General features: G+C 49.1%; 8 protein-coding genes; 3 read left to right on the top strand and 5 right to left on the bottom strand.

The window, feature by feature from the left end:
* Nucleotides 1-100: 100 nt before the first annotated feature.
* FFUJ_11711 (uncharacterized protein) lies at nt 101-1,072 on the top strand (the record flags this gene model as incomplete). The annotated part of the gene is made up of 1 exon (XM_023570642.1): nt 101-1,072. The coding sequence occupies one exon, from the start codon at nt 101-103 to the stop codon at nt 1,070-1,072; it is 972 nt and encodes a 323-aa protein (XP_023437724.1).
* A 142-nt stretch (nt 1,073-1,214) lies between these two features.
* Nucleotides 1,215-1,719, bottom strand: FFUJ_11712 (uncharacterized protein; the record flags this gene model as incomplete). XM_023570643.1 has 2 exons in its annotated part: nt 1,215-1,582; nt 1,626-1,719. The coding sequence occupies 2 exons, from the start codon at nt 1,717-1,719 to the stop codon at nt 1,215-1,217; spliced, it is 462 nt and encodes a 153-aa protein (XP_023437725.1).
* Nucleotides 1,720-3,390: 1,671 nt separating this feature from the next.
* On the top strand, nt 3,391-5,513 carry FFUJ_11713 (related to nonphototropic hypocotyl protein 1; the record flags this gene model as incomplete). XM_023570644.1 has 3 exons in its annotated part: nt 3,391-3,497; nt 3,547-4,325; nt 4,375-5,513. 3 exons carry the CDS (start codon nt 3,391-3,393, stop codon nt 5,511-5,513), a joined length of 2,025 nt encoding a protein of 674 aa, XP_023437726.1.
* An 856-nt stretch (nt 5,514-6,369) lies between these two features.
* FFUJ_11714 (probable carbonic anhydrase) lies at nt 6,370-6,961 on the top strand (the record flags this gene model as incomplete). XM_023570645.1 has 3 exons in its annotated part: nt 6,370-6,461; nt 6,509-6,686; nt 6,734-6,961. The coding sequence occupies 3 exons, from the start codon at nt 6,370-6,372 to the stop codon at nt 6,959-6,961; spliced, it is 498 nt and encodes a 165-aa protein (XP_023437727.1).
* A 287-nt stretch (nt 6,962-7,248) lies between these two features.
* On the bottom strand, nt 7,249-9,261 carry FFUJ_11715 (related to Pyranose 2-oxidase; the record flags this gene model as incomplete). XM_023570646.1 has 8 exons in its annotated part: nt 7,249-7,534; nt 7,600-7,661; nt 7,719-8,069; nt 8,123-8,744; nt 8,791-8,864; nt 8,914-8,923; nt 8,979-9,050; nt 9,101-9,261. 8 exons carry the CDS (start codon nt 9,259-9,261, stop codon nt 7,249-7,251), a joined length of 1,638 nt encoding a protein of 545 aa, XP_023438114.1.
* Nucleotides 9,262-10,170: 909 nt separating this feature from the next.
* FFUJ_11716 (uncharacterized protein) lies at nt 10,171-12,511 on the bottom strand (the record flags this gene model as incomplete). XM_023570647.1 has 5 exons in its annotated part: nt 10,171-11,392; nt 11,441-11,528; nt 11,578-11,985; nt 12,033-12,132; nt 12,179-12,511. The coding sequence occupies 5 exons, from the start codon at nt 12,509-12,511 to the stop codon at nt 10,171-10,173; spliced, it is 2,151 nt and encodes a 716-aa protein (XP_023437728.1).
* Nucleotides 12,512-13,004: 493 nt separating this feature from the next.
* Nucleotides 13,005-14,381, bottom strand: FFUJ_11717 (uncharacterized protein; the record flags this gene model as incomplete). XM_023570648.1 has 3 exons in its annotated part: nt 13,005-13,599; nt 13,688-14,246; nt 14,318-14,381. The coding sequence occupies 3 exons, from the start codon at nt 14,379-14,381 to the stop codon at nt 13,005-13,007; spliced, it is 1,218 nt and encodes a 405-aa protein (XP_023437729.1).
* Nucleotides 14,382-14,764: 383 nt separating this feature from the next.
* On the bottom strand, nt 14,765-16,033 carry FFUJ_11718 (probable hydroxyacylglutathione hydrolase; the record flags this gene model as incomplete). XM_023570649.1 has 10 exons in its annotated part: nt 14,765-14,786; nt 14,843-14,925; nt 14,974-15,000; nt 15,059-15,193; nt 15,248-15,339; nt 15,395-15,608; nt 15,662-15,695; nt 15,749-15,820; nt 15,871-15,958; nt 16,009-16,033. 10 exons carry the CDS (start codon nt 16,031-16,033, stop codon nt 14,765-14,767), a joined length of 792 nt encoding a protein of 263 aa, XP_023437730.1.
* Between the last annotated feature and the right edge of the window lie 533 nt (nt 16,034-16,566).

Below are 16,566 nucleotides of genomic sequence, written 5' to 3' on the forward strand. Positions count from 1 at the left end.
TACGCCCCTCCTAATTTAGTTTAGGCAGATGCACAGCAAAGATGAAACCTGCTTGATGTCACAATTTCCCAATAAACAATTCGAGGTCATCATCATCGCCATGTCTGGGTACCAGAAATACGCGGGCGGAGGGTCATCTCCAGTTGAAGTAACCTCGGCGTCTGACAGTAATCCCGTTCAGATCATCTTGACACCGCCTACGCCAATCATCTCCACTGGAAATTTCGACCAACGAGGGGAAGACACATTCAAGGAGGTTCTCCCTGCCGTGTCTGAGGAGAGGGAAGTTGTTCAGAAGACAGATGGATCTGACGAGAAGGAAGTTCATATTGCAAACGAGGGGCATGATGAAAAGGAGGTCTATATACCTGCCGCGGAGAAGGAAGTTTATGACCATGGGCTCGAGAAGGAGGTCCACGACTTGAGGATCCATGATGGACATGATGAGAAGCAAATCTACGATACAAGCGAAAGTATTGCTCAAGTGCAACGTACCGACTCACCAGAGAAAGAAGTTCTCCCTCAAACAAACCACGACATTCATAAAGCATTCTATCATCCAGATGGCTCGGTCCAGCCTCTACCAACCCAGGACCAAGAGAACGAAGCGTCTATGGCGGCTAAGAACTCCAACAGCAACGCGAATGAGCGAAGAGAGAGTATCTCAACCGTATCCACTGAAACATCAGAGAAGAAAGACAGCGCTGCTCGGGGTTACTACCAACGCCGCATCAACAAATTGAATCAAGCAGTCGACAAAAAGAAGAAGGCCTGGACAACCTTCACCAACAATTCCACTACGGCTATGACAGAGAAGGCCAATCAAATCGACAAGGGATTCAAGGATCGCTGCACGGCATTCGAGAACGGCACTACAACTAAACTGAACCAACTTGATAGAAGTATCAGCGATAGTGTTGATCGAGCTGGAAAGAATGTCAACACCAAGGTTGCGAATTGGAAGATGGGTATGGGAAATATGAAGAGCCAGAGTATGAATAGTGTTAAGACCTTAGGATCTCGATATCAGATTGGTACCAAGGAGGGGAAGAAAGAGGAGGGGGCACAGTGATAAAGATGATTTGAATCGCTTGGGAGTTCAGTGTCGATTTCAGTTTTGTTTCAGTCTTCGTTTCTCATTCAGTCTGCCCATACACGATAACTAGCGCATTCGTTGGTCTTAGCATTGTAGCATATTCATTCATTATCGCATCCTAATACCACTCAAGGCCGTCATATGTTCCATCTAATTTCCCGTCCTTATCAAGCTTGATTACCGCCTCTTTGGTCCTCCTTGTCATGAGCTTAGGGTACTCAGACGATGTAACTGGAGGTGCTGGGAGGGTTGTATTCTGACGGACCCAAGCCACACCGCGGGCTCCATTAACGGTTTTGACGGCATCGCGCAGGGTAGTTATGTCGGATTCTTCAAAGGCCCCCCTTAGCACAACGGCGCGGGGAGCATTGTTGTAATTCCCGGAACCGATAGCGCTGCTGTCAGGATGAGACGGCGGACTTTTACTGGCAAGGAGAGCTGGTATGATGACTTGTCCCGAGTCTCCAGGCAAGATGAATTGAACGACTAATGGTATTAGTATCGGAGGTGTACTGGTGCCATTTTTTACCTTCAATCTCTGGCTTGAGAGCTTCAATCACTCTTTGACCGATAAATTCAGTTTTTCCGCAGAGGATGATTGAGATCGGATTCGCTTCCGACATTCTGGTTGCTATCGAGATGGAGTTTCAAGGGTAAGCGGAAATAGAAGTAACCCTGCCTAGATGACCGCCAGCGTTGTATTTAAACCAGGTTCAGGCCAAGCTTCAGACCCCGATCTAAATGCTGACGCGACGTGATCATGAGGGGTAAGACCTAAGCCGCAAGCATAGAGTATTATGTTCATTATTCTGCTATGTTACCCATTGAAGCTATTCACGAATATTCATGTGTCTGGACTGTGAATACCTCGGGAGTTGTCCCAGACGGGGCTTTAGGTTCTCGGAATGTTGAGATGCCGAAGCACTACGAAAGATGCGGAAAAGTGGCCTTCACTGTAATTTACCCGCCCAAAGCGCTGGATACTGCAGATCAGCAATTACAGAGTACCACAACCACAAATATTAATACGGGCCTCAAAAAAAAAATTCTACTGGTCTCAAATGACGTTATTGGTGGTCGACCCATCGATCATTTCAGTCATCACAATCATCTACTGCAAGGGTGAGAAAAAAAAAAAGAAAAGATCAGCTGGATTGAGCCTAGGCAGCAAGGGATAAACGTGCGTGTGGTGATCACTCTCCTTGCTGTATGTATGTCAGACGCAAGGGCCGCCCGTGCGATATTAAGCCACGCGATAATCACGCTGTCAAGAGGGGGAAAATATCTTCATCGGAGGGTTTATTCCCTAGCGATATTGCAACGCTTTGACTCTCGTATCTTATTATGGTTAATGACAACGGTAATGGCGGTCATTGGAATGTCCATTGACGTTGACGATTAACGGCCACTGGTGATTACTCTACCGCCAAATTGGTAATCTGTTCGTCTGCCGCTTTACCTTGTAGGAAATGACATATCGTGTCTCACTCCCAAATCGACGTGCCCCCCCGATTGGGGTTACACCCTGCAGCCCTGCAGCGAGCCAAGTCCACTGAGAAGTGATAGCTACGGCATTCCTTTCAGCTTTCCTTTTGTGAACAGAAACGGAAGTCTTCAGATTCAGGCACGAATACAGGCGTACGTCATCCGCCTACTAGCGACGCCTCTTTCACGATGGCTTCGTGACGGGAAGAATTCCGCTAAGCTATCTAAACTGCGGCACAGTGAAGCTACCAGGGGCTTGGACGAGTACCCGGCTCAAGATCACCAGTTAAACTCATCGATACGATTATGCATCGTGATCCTTTCCATGTCAACGGCGCTGCTCAATGTAACCATGTCGGTAGAGACTAGAGTTCATGTCAGGAACACACTAGCTCAACCCGCTAAATTAGCTCTCGTTAACTTCCGTCCCCCAAACCACACCCAGATCACGATCTTGGAAAGCTTCCCCTTTCACCGCGATCGGGACCTGAGCGTTGGGACACAAACCGCCATTGGACCGTAAAGTTGATCGACCAGTTCCTCAGCAGCTAAGATTGGCGTTACTTCGAAAATGACGACTCATATTGACGGGCAGGGGACTTAGGTAGGGATGTAATACGAAACAGAACGAAACGAAACAAAAAGCAATCAACACCCTCTGCCCGGGCGTATACTAGCCACTCAATGGAATAGGTCATTGTCTCATTCTTGCTTTTCCATCTGAGCCGTGGCTTATTACGCATTCGCGCTACCGGCAGCACTGCATCATAGGCAGTTACGTACAGTATTACGGCATGGTCCCTTCGAAAATGCCGACTCAACATCTTAACCTCGTTGACGACGAGATGGATTCTCAACCTCCACCCATTCCCCTGCGAGCGCAAACACCAAGACGACAAGTTGCGATGAAGCAAAGGTATTTTATACTCCAATTGGGTGATCGAGAAGCAACACTGACAGTTTAGCTTTGAGACGCAGGATTTAGGCGACGGAATGGCAAATTTCGACCCAGAGCTTTTACAGGCACCATCATCGAGAGCCTCGAGCCGAGCCATGTCGTACCGAACGCAAGAATCGCAAATATGGTCACATAAAGACAGAGATGCATCGTCAATCTCGTCTGTATACGTCCCTACACATCTTCCTGCGCTGCAAGCAAAAGGCGCTGGCCTGGATCGTGATGGACTGGAGCCTTTGACCGAGGAGGAGTATGACCCCGCGTCATTCGACCTCGTCGTTCCGGCGCATGCGATGGGAAAACAGTATACACTCGAGACACAATCCGAGCTGCTTTTCTCAGTGAAGCATCTGTCTGTCATCTTCGACGACCCTGTTCTTCTGCAGCGCTTCACGAACTTCCTGTCTGCGTCGCGGCCGAGTTCAGTCCCCCTCTTGACGTACTACCTCGACACGCTCAAGGCGATGAAGGCAATTAATTACGCCAATTCGCTGACCGGATCGCTCAAGACAATTGATGGCCATGATTTCACAGCCGATCCTGTCACGGCGACTGTCAACGAGGCATTGGCGAAGCGGGCTACCGAGGCTTTCCAAGCCATGGTGAACCATGACCTACCTGCGTACATCACCCACACATACATTCAGACTGTCAGCATCACGATCAAGAGAAGAATAACGGACACACTGGCACCTCAATTGCGCGACCTATCAGAAGGTTTGGCAGAGGTGTTCTGTTTGACAGACCCATCGAGATCCGACAACCCAATTGTTTTCGCAAGTGAAGGTGAGTTACTGTCGGCACAACCGTGTCGCAAATGCTAACAGGATCGCAGAGTTCCACAGAACAACTCAGTATGGTATGGACTATGTCCTCGGCCGCAACTGTCGCTTCCTTCAAGGCCCGAAGACGAACCCCTTCAGCGTCAAGAGAATCCGAGAAAAGCTCGCAGCCGGCCAAGATCACTGCGAAACATTCCTCAACTACCGTCGCGATGGATCCCCATTCATGAACTTGCTCATGGTTTCTCCGCTGTACGACTCTCGCGGCGTTGTGCGATACCATCTCGGTGCCCAAGTCGACGTCTCCGGCCTCGTCAAGGAATGCGCTGGCCTGGACTCACTGGAGACACTGATGGCGGATGAGAATCCCGAGAACGAGCGCTACCCTGGCGAGTCGGAGCAAAGAAAGAAGAATGAGGAGAAAGACGAGTTCCAAGAGTTGGCTGAGATGTTTGATCTCGCTGAGCTCAAGACTGTTCGCGAAGCAGGCGGTGCGTTCCACCGTACGCACCAGCAAGATGTTCGACAAACAGACGCAGTCCCTGCGAATTGGAACAAGCCTCGCCTGGTCTTCCGCGACGATGCCACCATCAATCGACGCCCTTCAGATCCCGTCCTCCACGACACAGCCATGGCAAGCTTCGGTGGCCGCCTCAGTGGTATCTACAAACACTACCTCCTCGTCCGGCCCTACCCCAGTCTCCGCATTCTGTTTGCCTCACCGTCCCTCCGCGTGCCCGGCATGCTGCAGAGTTCATTCCTCTCCCGCATTGGTGGCTCAGACCGCGTCCGCGAAACCCTCACCCAGGCCTTCGCGGGCGGCAACGGTCTCACCGCCAAGATCCGATGGCTCTCCAAGGCAGAAGTACAGACTAAGAACCGTAACTCTCGCGCCATGGATCATTCTGCCAGTGGGGATGGTGGTCAAGCTCCTCCTGCAAACCCAGGCCGTAACCGCTGGATCCACTGCACGCCTTTGTTAGGTTCAAATGGAGCTGTTGGTGTTTGGATGGTCGTTCTTATTGATGATGAGTCGGATCAGGCTTTTATGCGAGGCTTGAGGAGAGAGGCCCCGCCTGTGCAGCCGCAGCCTGTTCAGCAGCAGCAGCAGCCACAGGCGTCGCATGAGCTGTATGGCGACGATGATAAGATGAGTTTGAGTAGTTTTGCAGCTGCGCACAGGAATATCTGAGGTAGGTGACGGACCCGGGCTTGTGAGAGTAGATTTATGAGTACACGAGCATAGCCCTGTCATTTTAGGGCCATACAGTCATATTAATGATACCTTCTTTTTTCTTTCTTTTGTAAAACTGCCCTCATCCTGGTGGGGTCTTCGTTCAACGCCTCATTAATACCCATGAAGCAAGGTCATGACCCACTACAGGCCACCTTGCTATTCTTCCAGTGGTTTTCTATAGGAGTTACGTCAGAGAACCTTCCATGACATTCCTAAATCGATTTAGTGAATCCTTTGACAGTTTTGACAGTTTACGCGGCCCGGGCCGGGCGGGAACCTACTTAACGTTGTTCTGGAAGCTGGAATGCACCGTTGATGCTAGACTGGCATAAGCGGTGATGAGTTGTGAAGAATGTCAGCGACAGGGCAGTCTTGGATTGATTCCAAAGACAACCTTCTTACAAATAAACAATGCCTGCATACCGAGACAAGTCCGACATGACCTGACTTCTGAAGAGATTGTTCACTAATCGGTGTCATTTACCCAATTCCGTGACCCTTGGGGACCTCCAACTAATACCCCGATAATTCCCTTGCATGGACATCAAATCGACTTTGTAATGTCACTCAATCATCATCGCGCCAAGTCAAACACTATCATCCTGACACGTGAGATTGCGACATATACCCCGCGGATGATGATGGAGCCGTATGCCCAAACTGGAAAGGAGCGCCGATGATATAACGTTAGTGTAACATGCGTATTCAACGAGTATAAAAGGTATTATACAGATGCCACCGATTCTGATTCAGAATACCAATTCAAGAAATACTCCCAACCTCATCAAGCCCTTCATCAATTCACTCCAACATGTCTTCTTCAATCGTCCCAGAGTATGAGGCTGCGAATGAGCAGTATGCCGCAGCCTTCAACAAAGGAGACCTTGCTCTTCCTCCATCTCGGTATGACATCCGAGTTCTGAATTTCCTTCACTGCTAATAGATCGCAGTCACGTCGCTGTCGTTGCTTGCATGGATGCTCGTCTCGACCCAGCTCAGGTTCTCGGGATCGAGCTTGGCTCGGCCCACGTAATCCGCAATGCAGGCGGCCGAGCTGCAGATGCTCTCCGCTCTGTCATCATCTCCCAGCAGCTCCTTGGAACCCGAGAGATTGTCATTGTTCATCATGTTGGTCCTTACTCTCCGTCTAAACTTCCGTGACTAACCTGTTATAGACTGACTGCGGCATGCTCACCTTCTCCGATCTGGATCTCAAGACAAAGGTTCGTAAGGATCTTGGTGAAGACGTTGATCACATTGCTTTCCTCCCTTTCGGAGACCTTGAACAGAGTGTCCGTGACGATATCACTTTCTTGAAGAAAAGTCCTCTTGTTCTGGATGTTCCTATCACAGGCTATATCTATGATGTTAAATCTGGCAGGATCAACAAGGTTGATGCTTAAATTTAGCCTACGAAGAGGAATCGTTGGGAGTTAGGGAGTTAGTGGGGTGAGCTGTTTGGAGATGAAACCAGGTCGTGGCGTCGTGATGATGTGTTCAAGGTGATATCGGAGAGACTTCAAATAGTAATCTATTGTGACTATCCTCTTATAAGTAGACTTAATGACCGCGGTAGGGCTCAAAGATTGAAAAGTAGAAAGGTAAAATCAGCCCAGCAGGCTTCTAGTCGAAGTTACACAAAGGGAATGTGACAAATGAAACAGCATGTATATGATCCATGATTGATCCGTCACTGGTCGACCTGAAGATCTTCAATGATCTTGTCAGCGGCTGCAAGAGCGAAACAAGCAGCAGTGAGGGTAGGATTGCAAGCATTCTGGGTAGGAATGACACCGCATCCTCCAAGAACAAGGTTATCAACGCCCCAAGCCTTGCCGTTCTTGTTGACAACACTATCAGCTGAAGTGCTGCCCGCGCGGTATGTGCCGCAGATATGGAGAGCAGATCCAGGAGCGAGGTACTTGGGCTCAGCACCAGGAAGGAAGCCGCCAAGCTTTCTAGCAACATCGATCATGCTGACAGAGGAAAAGAGAACACAGGTTAGCATTGTACTGCACATTTGTGCGACGCAGGGACTTACTCTGTAATCATTCGCTTGCAGCGCTCTTCCGCTTCCTCATCCAAGATGAAGTTGAAGATTGGCTGTTTCAGAACGTCAGCTCAGACATGATATGTATGACGAATTTTGGTTCCACATACCTGAGGCATTCCAAACTGATCTTTGGTCTCGGTAGAGAATGTGACACAGTTCTCATATTCAGGTTTCATGTAGCCAAACCAGCGAAGATCGACAACGAGGCGTTGATCGATGTTGGACGGGACTTCGCCATAGCCAAAGGCATCACGATGAATCTGAGTATGCCAAGGATATTTCTCGGACACCGGGAAGTAAACCTGAGGGTCAGGATCGTTGAAGGGAAAGGGGAGCGGGTCATTCTCATGCGCTGCAGTGTGAGTTTTGACAGCCTCTTCGTCCCGGACACTGTTGACTAGAGTCCTATCAAGGACGACTTGACAAAACGCCATAGGCTGCTCAGTCAAGTAATGGCCCTGGAGATCTCTGTCAGACTAAGTTGCGGTGCTTGTTCGATGAGTAATCCTACCAGCATAGGCAGCTTGCCCTTCAACTTAGACTTGTACAAAATACCCGGAGTAAGAACGGCACCGGCACAGACGACGTACTTCTTGGCCTCGATGTAGTACTCTTTGTTGTTTTCAAGGTCGTTGATCACGGCGTAGTGAATCTGGCCCAGGGCATCCACTTCAAGCCTGTCGCACTGGGTGTTGGGCCTGATGTCGAACAGTCGTTCTTCGCCCTTATAAAAGTACTCTGGCGTAGACAGCTCACCAAGAATGGTAGCAGTGCAAGACCACTCAACGTACTCTTTGTTACCTTGTTTGCGTTTGCAGGCCAACGGCATGCTCTTCATCTCACGATCGGGATAGGCCTCCGTAAGGACGCGCTTGACGAGCCTCTGGCGAACAGAATCATCAAAAGCGTCGTCGGTCTTCTTGAAGAGCTTCTCAGCCCGACTGTAGAGAGCGTTCCACTCACTGTCGCTGAAAAGGTCAGACCGTTCAATCCCCTTGTGCTGTCGAGGGGTGCAGCATGTCCAGTGAGATCCCATACCGCCAACAACACGAGTTGCGGCTGCGGCAGGTAGGTTACCATAGGCCTTCTGCTCCGGGTTCTGACCATTAAGGACATAGGCTGAGTCAGTAGGTCTTTTCAGGTTAGTGTAAGCCCTGTCAAGAAGAGGATGTTACCTACCTGCGAGACCAGGATGCTGGCTCAATCACAGGCCTTGCGGAATTGGTTGGCACCGACAGTGGGTGCAGCTCTCCCTACACACGATATAAGTTAAAACCCCACACAACTTTTGGGTTGCCATACCTTAACAGTGCTAGATTCGGTATTAGACTTTGAAGATTAAAGGGCGTTGGACTGGATAGACTCACTTCGTGAACAAGCTGATATCCTTCTGAACTGCAACGCTATTCTTCTTATGATCGCCGACACGGCGAGTTTCCCTTTCTCACAGTGAGCAGCTGCGCATATATCCGTTCATGCAAGAACTTACTGCTGGCCGATATCAATCATGGTGACCTTGATGCCCTTTTTGACGAGGGTATGAGCGAAGGTGGCACCGATTGGGCCAGAGCCAACAATGAGAACATCGGTCTTTTCCAAATGAAAGGTGTCACTAGCAGAGCTAGGACTCGGAGTAGGCTTGTGAACCATGATTGCAAAAGAGTGACTAAAAAGAGTGACAGAAAGGCTGTAGCTATTTTGGGGGAGTCTGAAGGGCTGATGATTGTCCTTTGTGAGACTGAGAACAGCCTTCTTATAGATCTAAACTATGGAAACCCGCTGGACTTCTTCTCAAGTAGAGTTCTTCAAGAAGTCAGAGCATACCAAGACTTTTACGCCCAGCTGAAAATGTGATTGAGGGGTAAGGGTCGTCACATATCTGAAGACTCCACCGCATGGGTACTTCAAAGACGTTATAGCGAAAGGTGAGACTGTTGAGAAACACATATCGTATTCTCTTTGCAAGTGAATCCGATTCCTCCTATCGTCCGGGCAACTCTAGGCATTTATACAACATTCTCCAGAAGAAGGCTCCTGGGGCAATGCCAAGGTTATTGGGGGCTGGCTGAACGCTGAAACATTACGCAAAGAAAGGTGGTGGAGATTACGGACCAGGCCAAAGCATTCCGAATCGTATTTTCCCCAAGATCCTAGTGCAGGCCAGCCTGAAAGTAGCATCACCTATTGGCCTAGGATATGAATGACATGTGGAGCATTACACGTGGCTATCTCCATGAACTTGAGCTGGCACAATGGCTTCCAGGCACATGAACTTCCTAGACAGACTCTACCCAACCAATACTGTATTTGAGACTTCCGGAATGATGCTACGAGGACCAAGCGGTGAGCTAGGGTAGGAGTACAGTCAAGAATCTAACCTTGCAAATGATATCCTGAATAAGAACTTTTCATAGTATTGCCAAGTTAAAGGAAAGTTTGATTACACCAAGGTCCCATAGAGCCCATAAGACCTAACTCAGACCCTTATAACATGACCCAAATATCCTTTAAAGGAGCGACCAAAATTGCGTCAATGCCAAATAACAAGAGAGACTATCTTCAGGTTTGTTCCCGATTTTGGTAGATAGGATTAGTGGTAAATCCCAAGTTCAGACTCTGCCAATTCCACAGCATAGCAAGATCACCCAGCTCAGCCTCAGAGATTGTCTGCCATCCCATCTCGAACTGGGGCTGCCCATCAGTGAAGCTCTGCATGCTACTGGTAACATCACCAGGCCAGGGCTGCCCATTTGGTGCAGTGGGGTTCATCTGCTGAGCGTACGTGTAATTCTGGAACCGATGGTCCTGAATATCCTCAGGAAACGGCATTAAAGGCTGCTGACCAGCCTGCATTCTGCCAGGAACCACTGGAGGCACATTGCTATATGGTTGGTATTGAGCAACGGGCAAAGCATGCTGCGTAGGATGAGTCAACACCTGTGCCGGAGCTGGTGCGATTTGGGTCAGCTGAGAGCTTGGAAGTCTGGCGGCTGCAGGAACAGGGATAGCACCATTGCCCCGAGGTGGTTGATCGAATCGACGCTTCTTATGAGCATCAGTAGCCTGCATCCCGGCGGTCGACGGCAGTTTCTTAATCAGCCGTCGTAACACGTCATAGGGAGCTTTGGCTGTGTTGGTAGCGGTGCGCAGCTTCTTCAGGGTCGCAAAGGCTCTAGCAATTGAGCTGATGACTTCCTCGCGACGTGGCACGATGCCGTCTTCAGCGTGAATGATGACTGAGCAGAGGAGCGCTGCTGTGTCGAAGATACAGAATGGCACAAAGTGGAAGGTTGTGTCTCTGGTCCAGACGTACTCGAAGAAACGATGTACAGCTTCCATGAGACGTAGGGCATAGTCAATGCCTGTCTCTCGGAACTCGAGATCAACAGGAGGTGCCGTTGACCTCTTCATCGACTTGGCCATGTAGCCTCTGAAAGGGCCAAGAGCAATGGAGAGGGTGCAAGTATGCATGTAGTGACGATGCAGCGCAATCCACGGCAGATCCTGGTTATCAGGGGTATTGGGGTGATCCAGAGCGTACTCAGGCGGAAAGGTCTTCATGAAGCCTTCCAAAATGGCCTGATAGTCTCGAATCTCATCAGGCTCACTCAGAATCTTCGGTGGACCAAAGCGTTTGAATATAAGGCTGACAAGTTCTGACTGAAGCTTGAGATGCAGCATGGGGGAGGCTGGGTAGTCTTCGAGGGTAAGACTTGGAAGGCCTACGTCGCATTCCGCACGGTCTATGAGCATTGGACGAGCCAATAGTGACGAAACAAGCCTGTGATCAATTAGCATGCATGGAGTTCAGGCTGTAGGCAGCACCTACCAGTCCCAAGAGTCAACGATACACCATAGTCGTCTCTTCATCTCCAGCTCGAACCCTGGCAGTTGGCCTTCGGGCTTTTTATGAAGATCTGGACAATAATTAGCAATATGCTACTCAGTCAATAACAATCGGCTTACTAATCATCTGCGCTTCTCGTACAACAGCGCCCAATACCTGCCAGCACTCTGCAAATCGTGCCTCAGCCTTGAACCAGTAGCACGAATGTAGTAGGTACTGGACTGTGTAAACATGCCCGTGACCAACGGGAATGGCGCTGTGAAGCTCTCGAGCAGCATCGTGATACTTCTGCGTCAGTTCCTTGACAGATTCACCAACATCACTTTCGATCCTGGCTCGGAGTTGGCCATCAACATGCTGCACGGAACAAGCACAGACCATGAGTAGCAAGCATGTCCACTGGACGCCACAAGTTCGACCTTTGGTGTAGTCATCCCACCAGTGGGCGTACTCTTTGCTGAAGTAGGGCGGGTAGACGATGTAGTAGTAAAAGTTGACCACGTCAAGAAAGCTCTGGACTAGGCAATCTGCTAACCGTAAGATAATAATCACGCGATAGTATTGGCGGTCTTACCAACGACGTGTCTTGGAGGTAACACGTCCAAAGCACGCTGCAATTGGGCGCTGTTCTTTGGGTCAAGTCTGTACTGCTCAGAAGGCTTTGTACTTCCTGACTGTGCGGTGTGAGCAAGGACGCGACAACGAGGAGGGAAGACTTACGTCGTGATCAAGCTTTGTCAACAAATGAAGACGACTGTATCCGATCGCTTCCAAAACGTCACCAACATCTGAATCACTGTCGTCATCCTGTCCCGCTAGATCCCTCTTTCTCTTGACCTCAACAGAGGCGGACCAAGCATCATCGCCGGAGTCAGCCTTAAAATCATCCTTGAAACGGCATTGGTCGGCGACTTTTCGCCTCTGGCAGTTGTTACAGGGCCATTGACGGTTGCATTTCTGCTTCCGTCGATGACACTCTGTGCAGGCGGAGCGTAGGAGGGCTTCTGGTTGGGCGATAGCCTCTAGAGAGGACGTCCGAGAATCATCGGGCATGGTGATGTAGCGATAAGTCGGATGTGCAGAACAGAGGGCGGGGCATCAGATCTTGGGTTTATCTAGTTTATGTTTAGTGATCTGCGATCGACGGCTAACCCCGATATGGTAGGGATCCGCGCTATCAAGGGTCGAAAAGGAGGCTGCGGAGACGGAATAACGATAAACGGGTGCAATAATGTTTTTCCATTAGGTGAGGCTTGCTATGTCTCAGTTGTTTGGTTGTTGGACCCTGTCTTTTGATGCAGGGTGAGTGAGAAGCAACTAGAAAAGAGGGGCGATACGGAGTAGGCTACGAGCCGTGAGCAAAACAGGACTGGCCGTTACACAGGGCAATCCACAAAATGATATCGTAGAATCAAATGGTCATTCTTGTTCGATCCATTCTCGTGTCCTGGAATACCCTCCGGTGTATTCTATTGATGTTACACAAATTTAGGACATCATGGCTGGCCTGCTCCAGACATCTTCCCATAGAACCAACCCTATCTAATCAGTCTATTCTTAACATCCAGAAGCCAAAATCTTCTCTGTTATCCACATAAGGCGGAGGAGCGGGATAGCTGTTAGCGAAGGGGGCATGCATGGCATGCATGTTCCCATCGGAATCGCACCAGACCTGTTTACAGGGTCTTGAAGGCCCAGGCGCATTCGGGTCCTCAGGCCGAACATCTTTAGTGATAGTATCAAAAACTCTCCTTGGTAGCGCAAAGGTGCACTCTTTGAACTTGGGTCTGCTCTTGACAAACTGCATCAGCCTGTTGACAATTATATCGTGCACCTCAGGGTTGGAGAGACGATGCTCATTGTACTCCTTCTCAAACGATATGCAAAGTCTCCGAAGGTTGGGGAAGCTTGTGCTTGACAGCGTATTCAGCACAACGCTCAGATGATCAACATCTAGGTGGTATGGATGGACCAGCCTGCGTATAGCGTTTGTGTGCTCGTCGTGGTGTCCAGCATAAGCTTCATTTTCTCTCTGAAGAGGCCATCTGATTTTGAGAGAAGTGACTGCAGCAAGCCTCTGAGGGGGCACCAACTGCCCGATATGCGATATCATTGCTTCGCCAGACATGGCAATCGTGTTGCTCGAGTACAGTAGGTCAATCATCTCAGCATAATTGCAAAGCTCAGTCAGTATTCTCTTCAAGCTGTAATATGCTTTCGATTGCTTACTTCTGCCGACATGAGAGCAGCCAACTCATTATACCAGCCTCCCCAAGCTCCGTATTCCCATCCTTACAATCATCTTCCCAAAACCTTTGCTGACCCCCAGGTATGCCTTGAAGCCTAAGTTTCTTCTCCCCCCGATGGCAAATGCCGCCGAACCACTGCCAAGAATCAACCTTCTCGTCATCAGATGTGTGTTTTTGTCTAAAAGATAAGCTCATGTGAAGACGACGATCGCCAAAGGCCAGTCGCAGAATGTCCCGTCGAATATTGGGAGGAAGCTTGAACCATGGAGACTTTTGGAACAGCGGAACAGGCCTCTCAATCATTTCGCTAGGATCTTCATCCTGGAACCCTGGCGGTGTGAGGGCATGAGGTCGTGGATTAGGCAACAACGTCATCTCGTCCACATGGTCTCTCCAATGAGGCAGAGAATCGTCCGCTTCATCAGGCCACCAGTAAGATGGCGACATGGGTGAAAATGTGGGAGAAGTTGGCGTGGACGGAATGTCTATGTGGTAATAATCAGACCACTGGTGTGGTGAGGGATATTGTTCTGCTTCTTCTACCTGTCTCAGTGTTTCTGCTCCAGCCTGATCGCGTCAGGTGGAGGACAAGAATTGTACAGCGACGAACCTGCTCCCTGCATTTCTGGCTGATCTGGGTCTGGGACCCGTCCTGTCTCTGGAGAATTATCCATTGCTGCTCCTCAGCGAAATGTGATGATGGAGGAGGGAAAAGAAAAGAAGATGACGATTGTTGCCTGCAGCGTTACATATGTTGATGGAGAGCTGACGGTGCACGTGCTTTATCCTGCCAACAGGGTTTACATAATCCAACATTTGTTTCCAAGGCTCCCAGGGTAGATTGAGAGTCTCGATGAAATTATGACGAGATATAAAATGTGCAGATCATACCATCGGAAGTGTGCACAGCAAAAGAGGAGTTGTTGGAATACGCAGGTAGCTAATAATAACCCCATTCACTTTGTTAAGATATATTGCTAATTTGGACGGAGGACCAAAAGGTCAATGCTTAATGATCTGATCCAAATTGTAAATACTCCCAATGAGATCTCATACATCACAGTTTCGGCTCAGGTTCTCTGGCAGTTGTAAGCAAAACTACCCAAACATCTAGTGTCAGATCATGACTACTCACTTGTACTCATTTTTCATCTCCCTAAGTTTCTCCATGACGCTAACTGGGTCTGTCTCTCCAGTCGCCCTTTGGATGTCGGGATCCTATTTGGTCAGCGCAAAATTCTGAGCTTAGCTGATGTGAAGGCATACATCCAGTCTCATGAACACATTGTGTTGCTAAACAAAGAATATCAGTCAAGTGCTCGCAACCAAACCCATGGGAGTTCTGCGCGACCTTTTCATGTCCTATCGTGTACTTGCCCACTGTGACGGGGTTTGCGTCAGAGAAGCTCAGAAGCTGCTGCACTGGTTCACTGTGTGATACAGAGATTGCGAACTTAGCATTGCTTCCAGTATACTCATGGCCGGGCTATGTCGTCAGTCTAAGCCCTATGCAAAGTTGACACTGAATCAGGTAACTTACAAATACGACGGTATCGTCTGGAAGTGATGCAAGATGCTTGTTCAGTGCCACGTGCATCTCCTCTGCAGTCCCCTCAAAGAACCTCCCGCACCCTGTCGTGTACCTGTAAGCAAACTATGTCTTTCGCAGACGCTTTGAGCAACTAACCGCCAGTGAACAAGGTGTCGCCTGTAAAAACTGCCCTTTGATCCCCATCTTGGAAGAAGAAACAGATGCTATCCTGCGTATGACAAGGCGTATGTATACTAGTTATCGTGATGTTCCTAAGCTTGAATGTCTCACCATGACCTGGAGTTTTCGTGACTCCTTTACAGTCCTTGCCTCCGATAATGTCAAGTTTGGGGTTACCTAGTGCAGCTAGCTAAGTCTTCTCGTTAGTCCCCAAGGTCCAACGAGACACTATACGACACATACAATCTCTTCGTTACCGCCAGCGTGATCCCAATGACTGGATGATATTAGAGAGAAGCACTATTTAGCAACGTTGGCTGGATGGCTGACTGATGAGTGTTTACCACAGCGACAAGATTGAGTTTGTTCGACTGAATAGCTGCAATGAGAACCGGAATGACCCTCAAGACTTTGTCAGTTGAGTAGTAAGTAAATCCAGATCAAGTGCTTACTCTTCAGGATTCGCAGGGTCTATAATCAGAGCGTCGCGACTCTCATCGTCGACAACCAGATAAGCCCAGTTGTCGTTGCTTCCCCACCCTGCTCGGAATCAGCGAGAAGTAGCAGACAATGGTTTGGCGGTCACATACACATGGGGATCGGCTGAATAAACATGTTGCAAAGCTTTTGGGTTGATAAGATAAGGGATGCAAGGCGATGATGTTATCTGCAACCGATAGTTTAGTGGTCCAAGTCATTTATAGTCTCTATATCTCGGCCCCTCCTGTTGAGCTTGTGACGAAATTGCATCCATTCAGCCGAGGTAAGGTAATTAGAACAAAAGAGGAAATTTTTACAGAGGAGTTTAGTGCGAGGCGACGCACTTCCGCCCCCGTCAGTGCCGGGCCAGGATGTGAGCGATTGAGCCAAACGTGATTGGTGTTCTAGGCTTATCAGCCGCTACTGAACTTTAGGTGTCAGCGCGGCCAACCGCTAATCTTTAGAGGCACGACCCCTGAAACACTTATCTTCATCCGGTGTAACAGGCACCTTTAGGTAATCAGTCACAGGGTCGAGCCTGGCATTTTGCGGGGTAAATGCGCTGAATCTCAACTTCTACCGATCCTTATCTTGGACTTGAACTGACAGAAACCAACAACAGCCACGCTGTAACAGTATTTATTATCATATGCATCATTACTACAAGT

This window comes from Fusarium fujikuroi, chromosome FFUJ_chr11 (assembly GCF_900079805.1).
Source record: "Fusarium fujikuroi IMI 58289 draft genome, chromosome FFUJ_chr11".
Classification (NCBI taxonomy): domain Eukaryota; kingdom Fungi; phylum Ascomycota; class Sordariomycetes; order Hypocreales; family Nectriaceae; genus Fusarium; species Fusarium fujikuroi.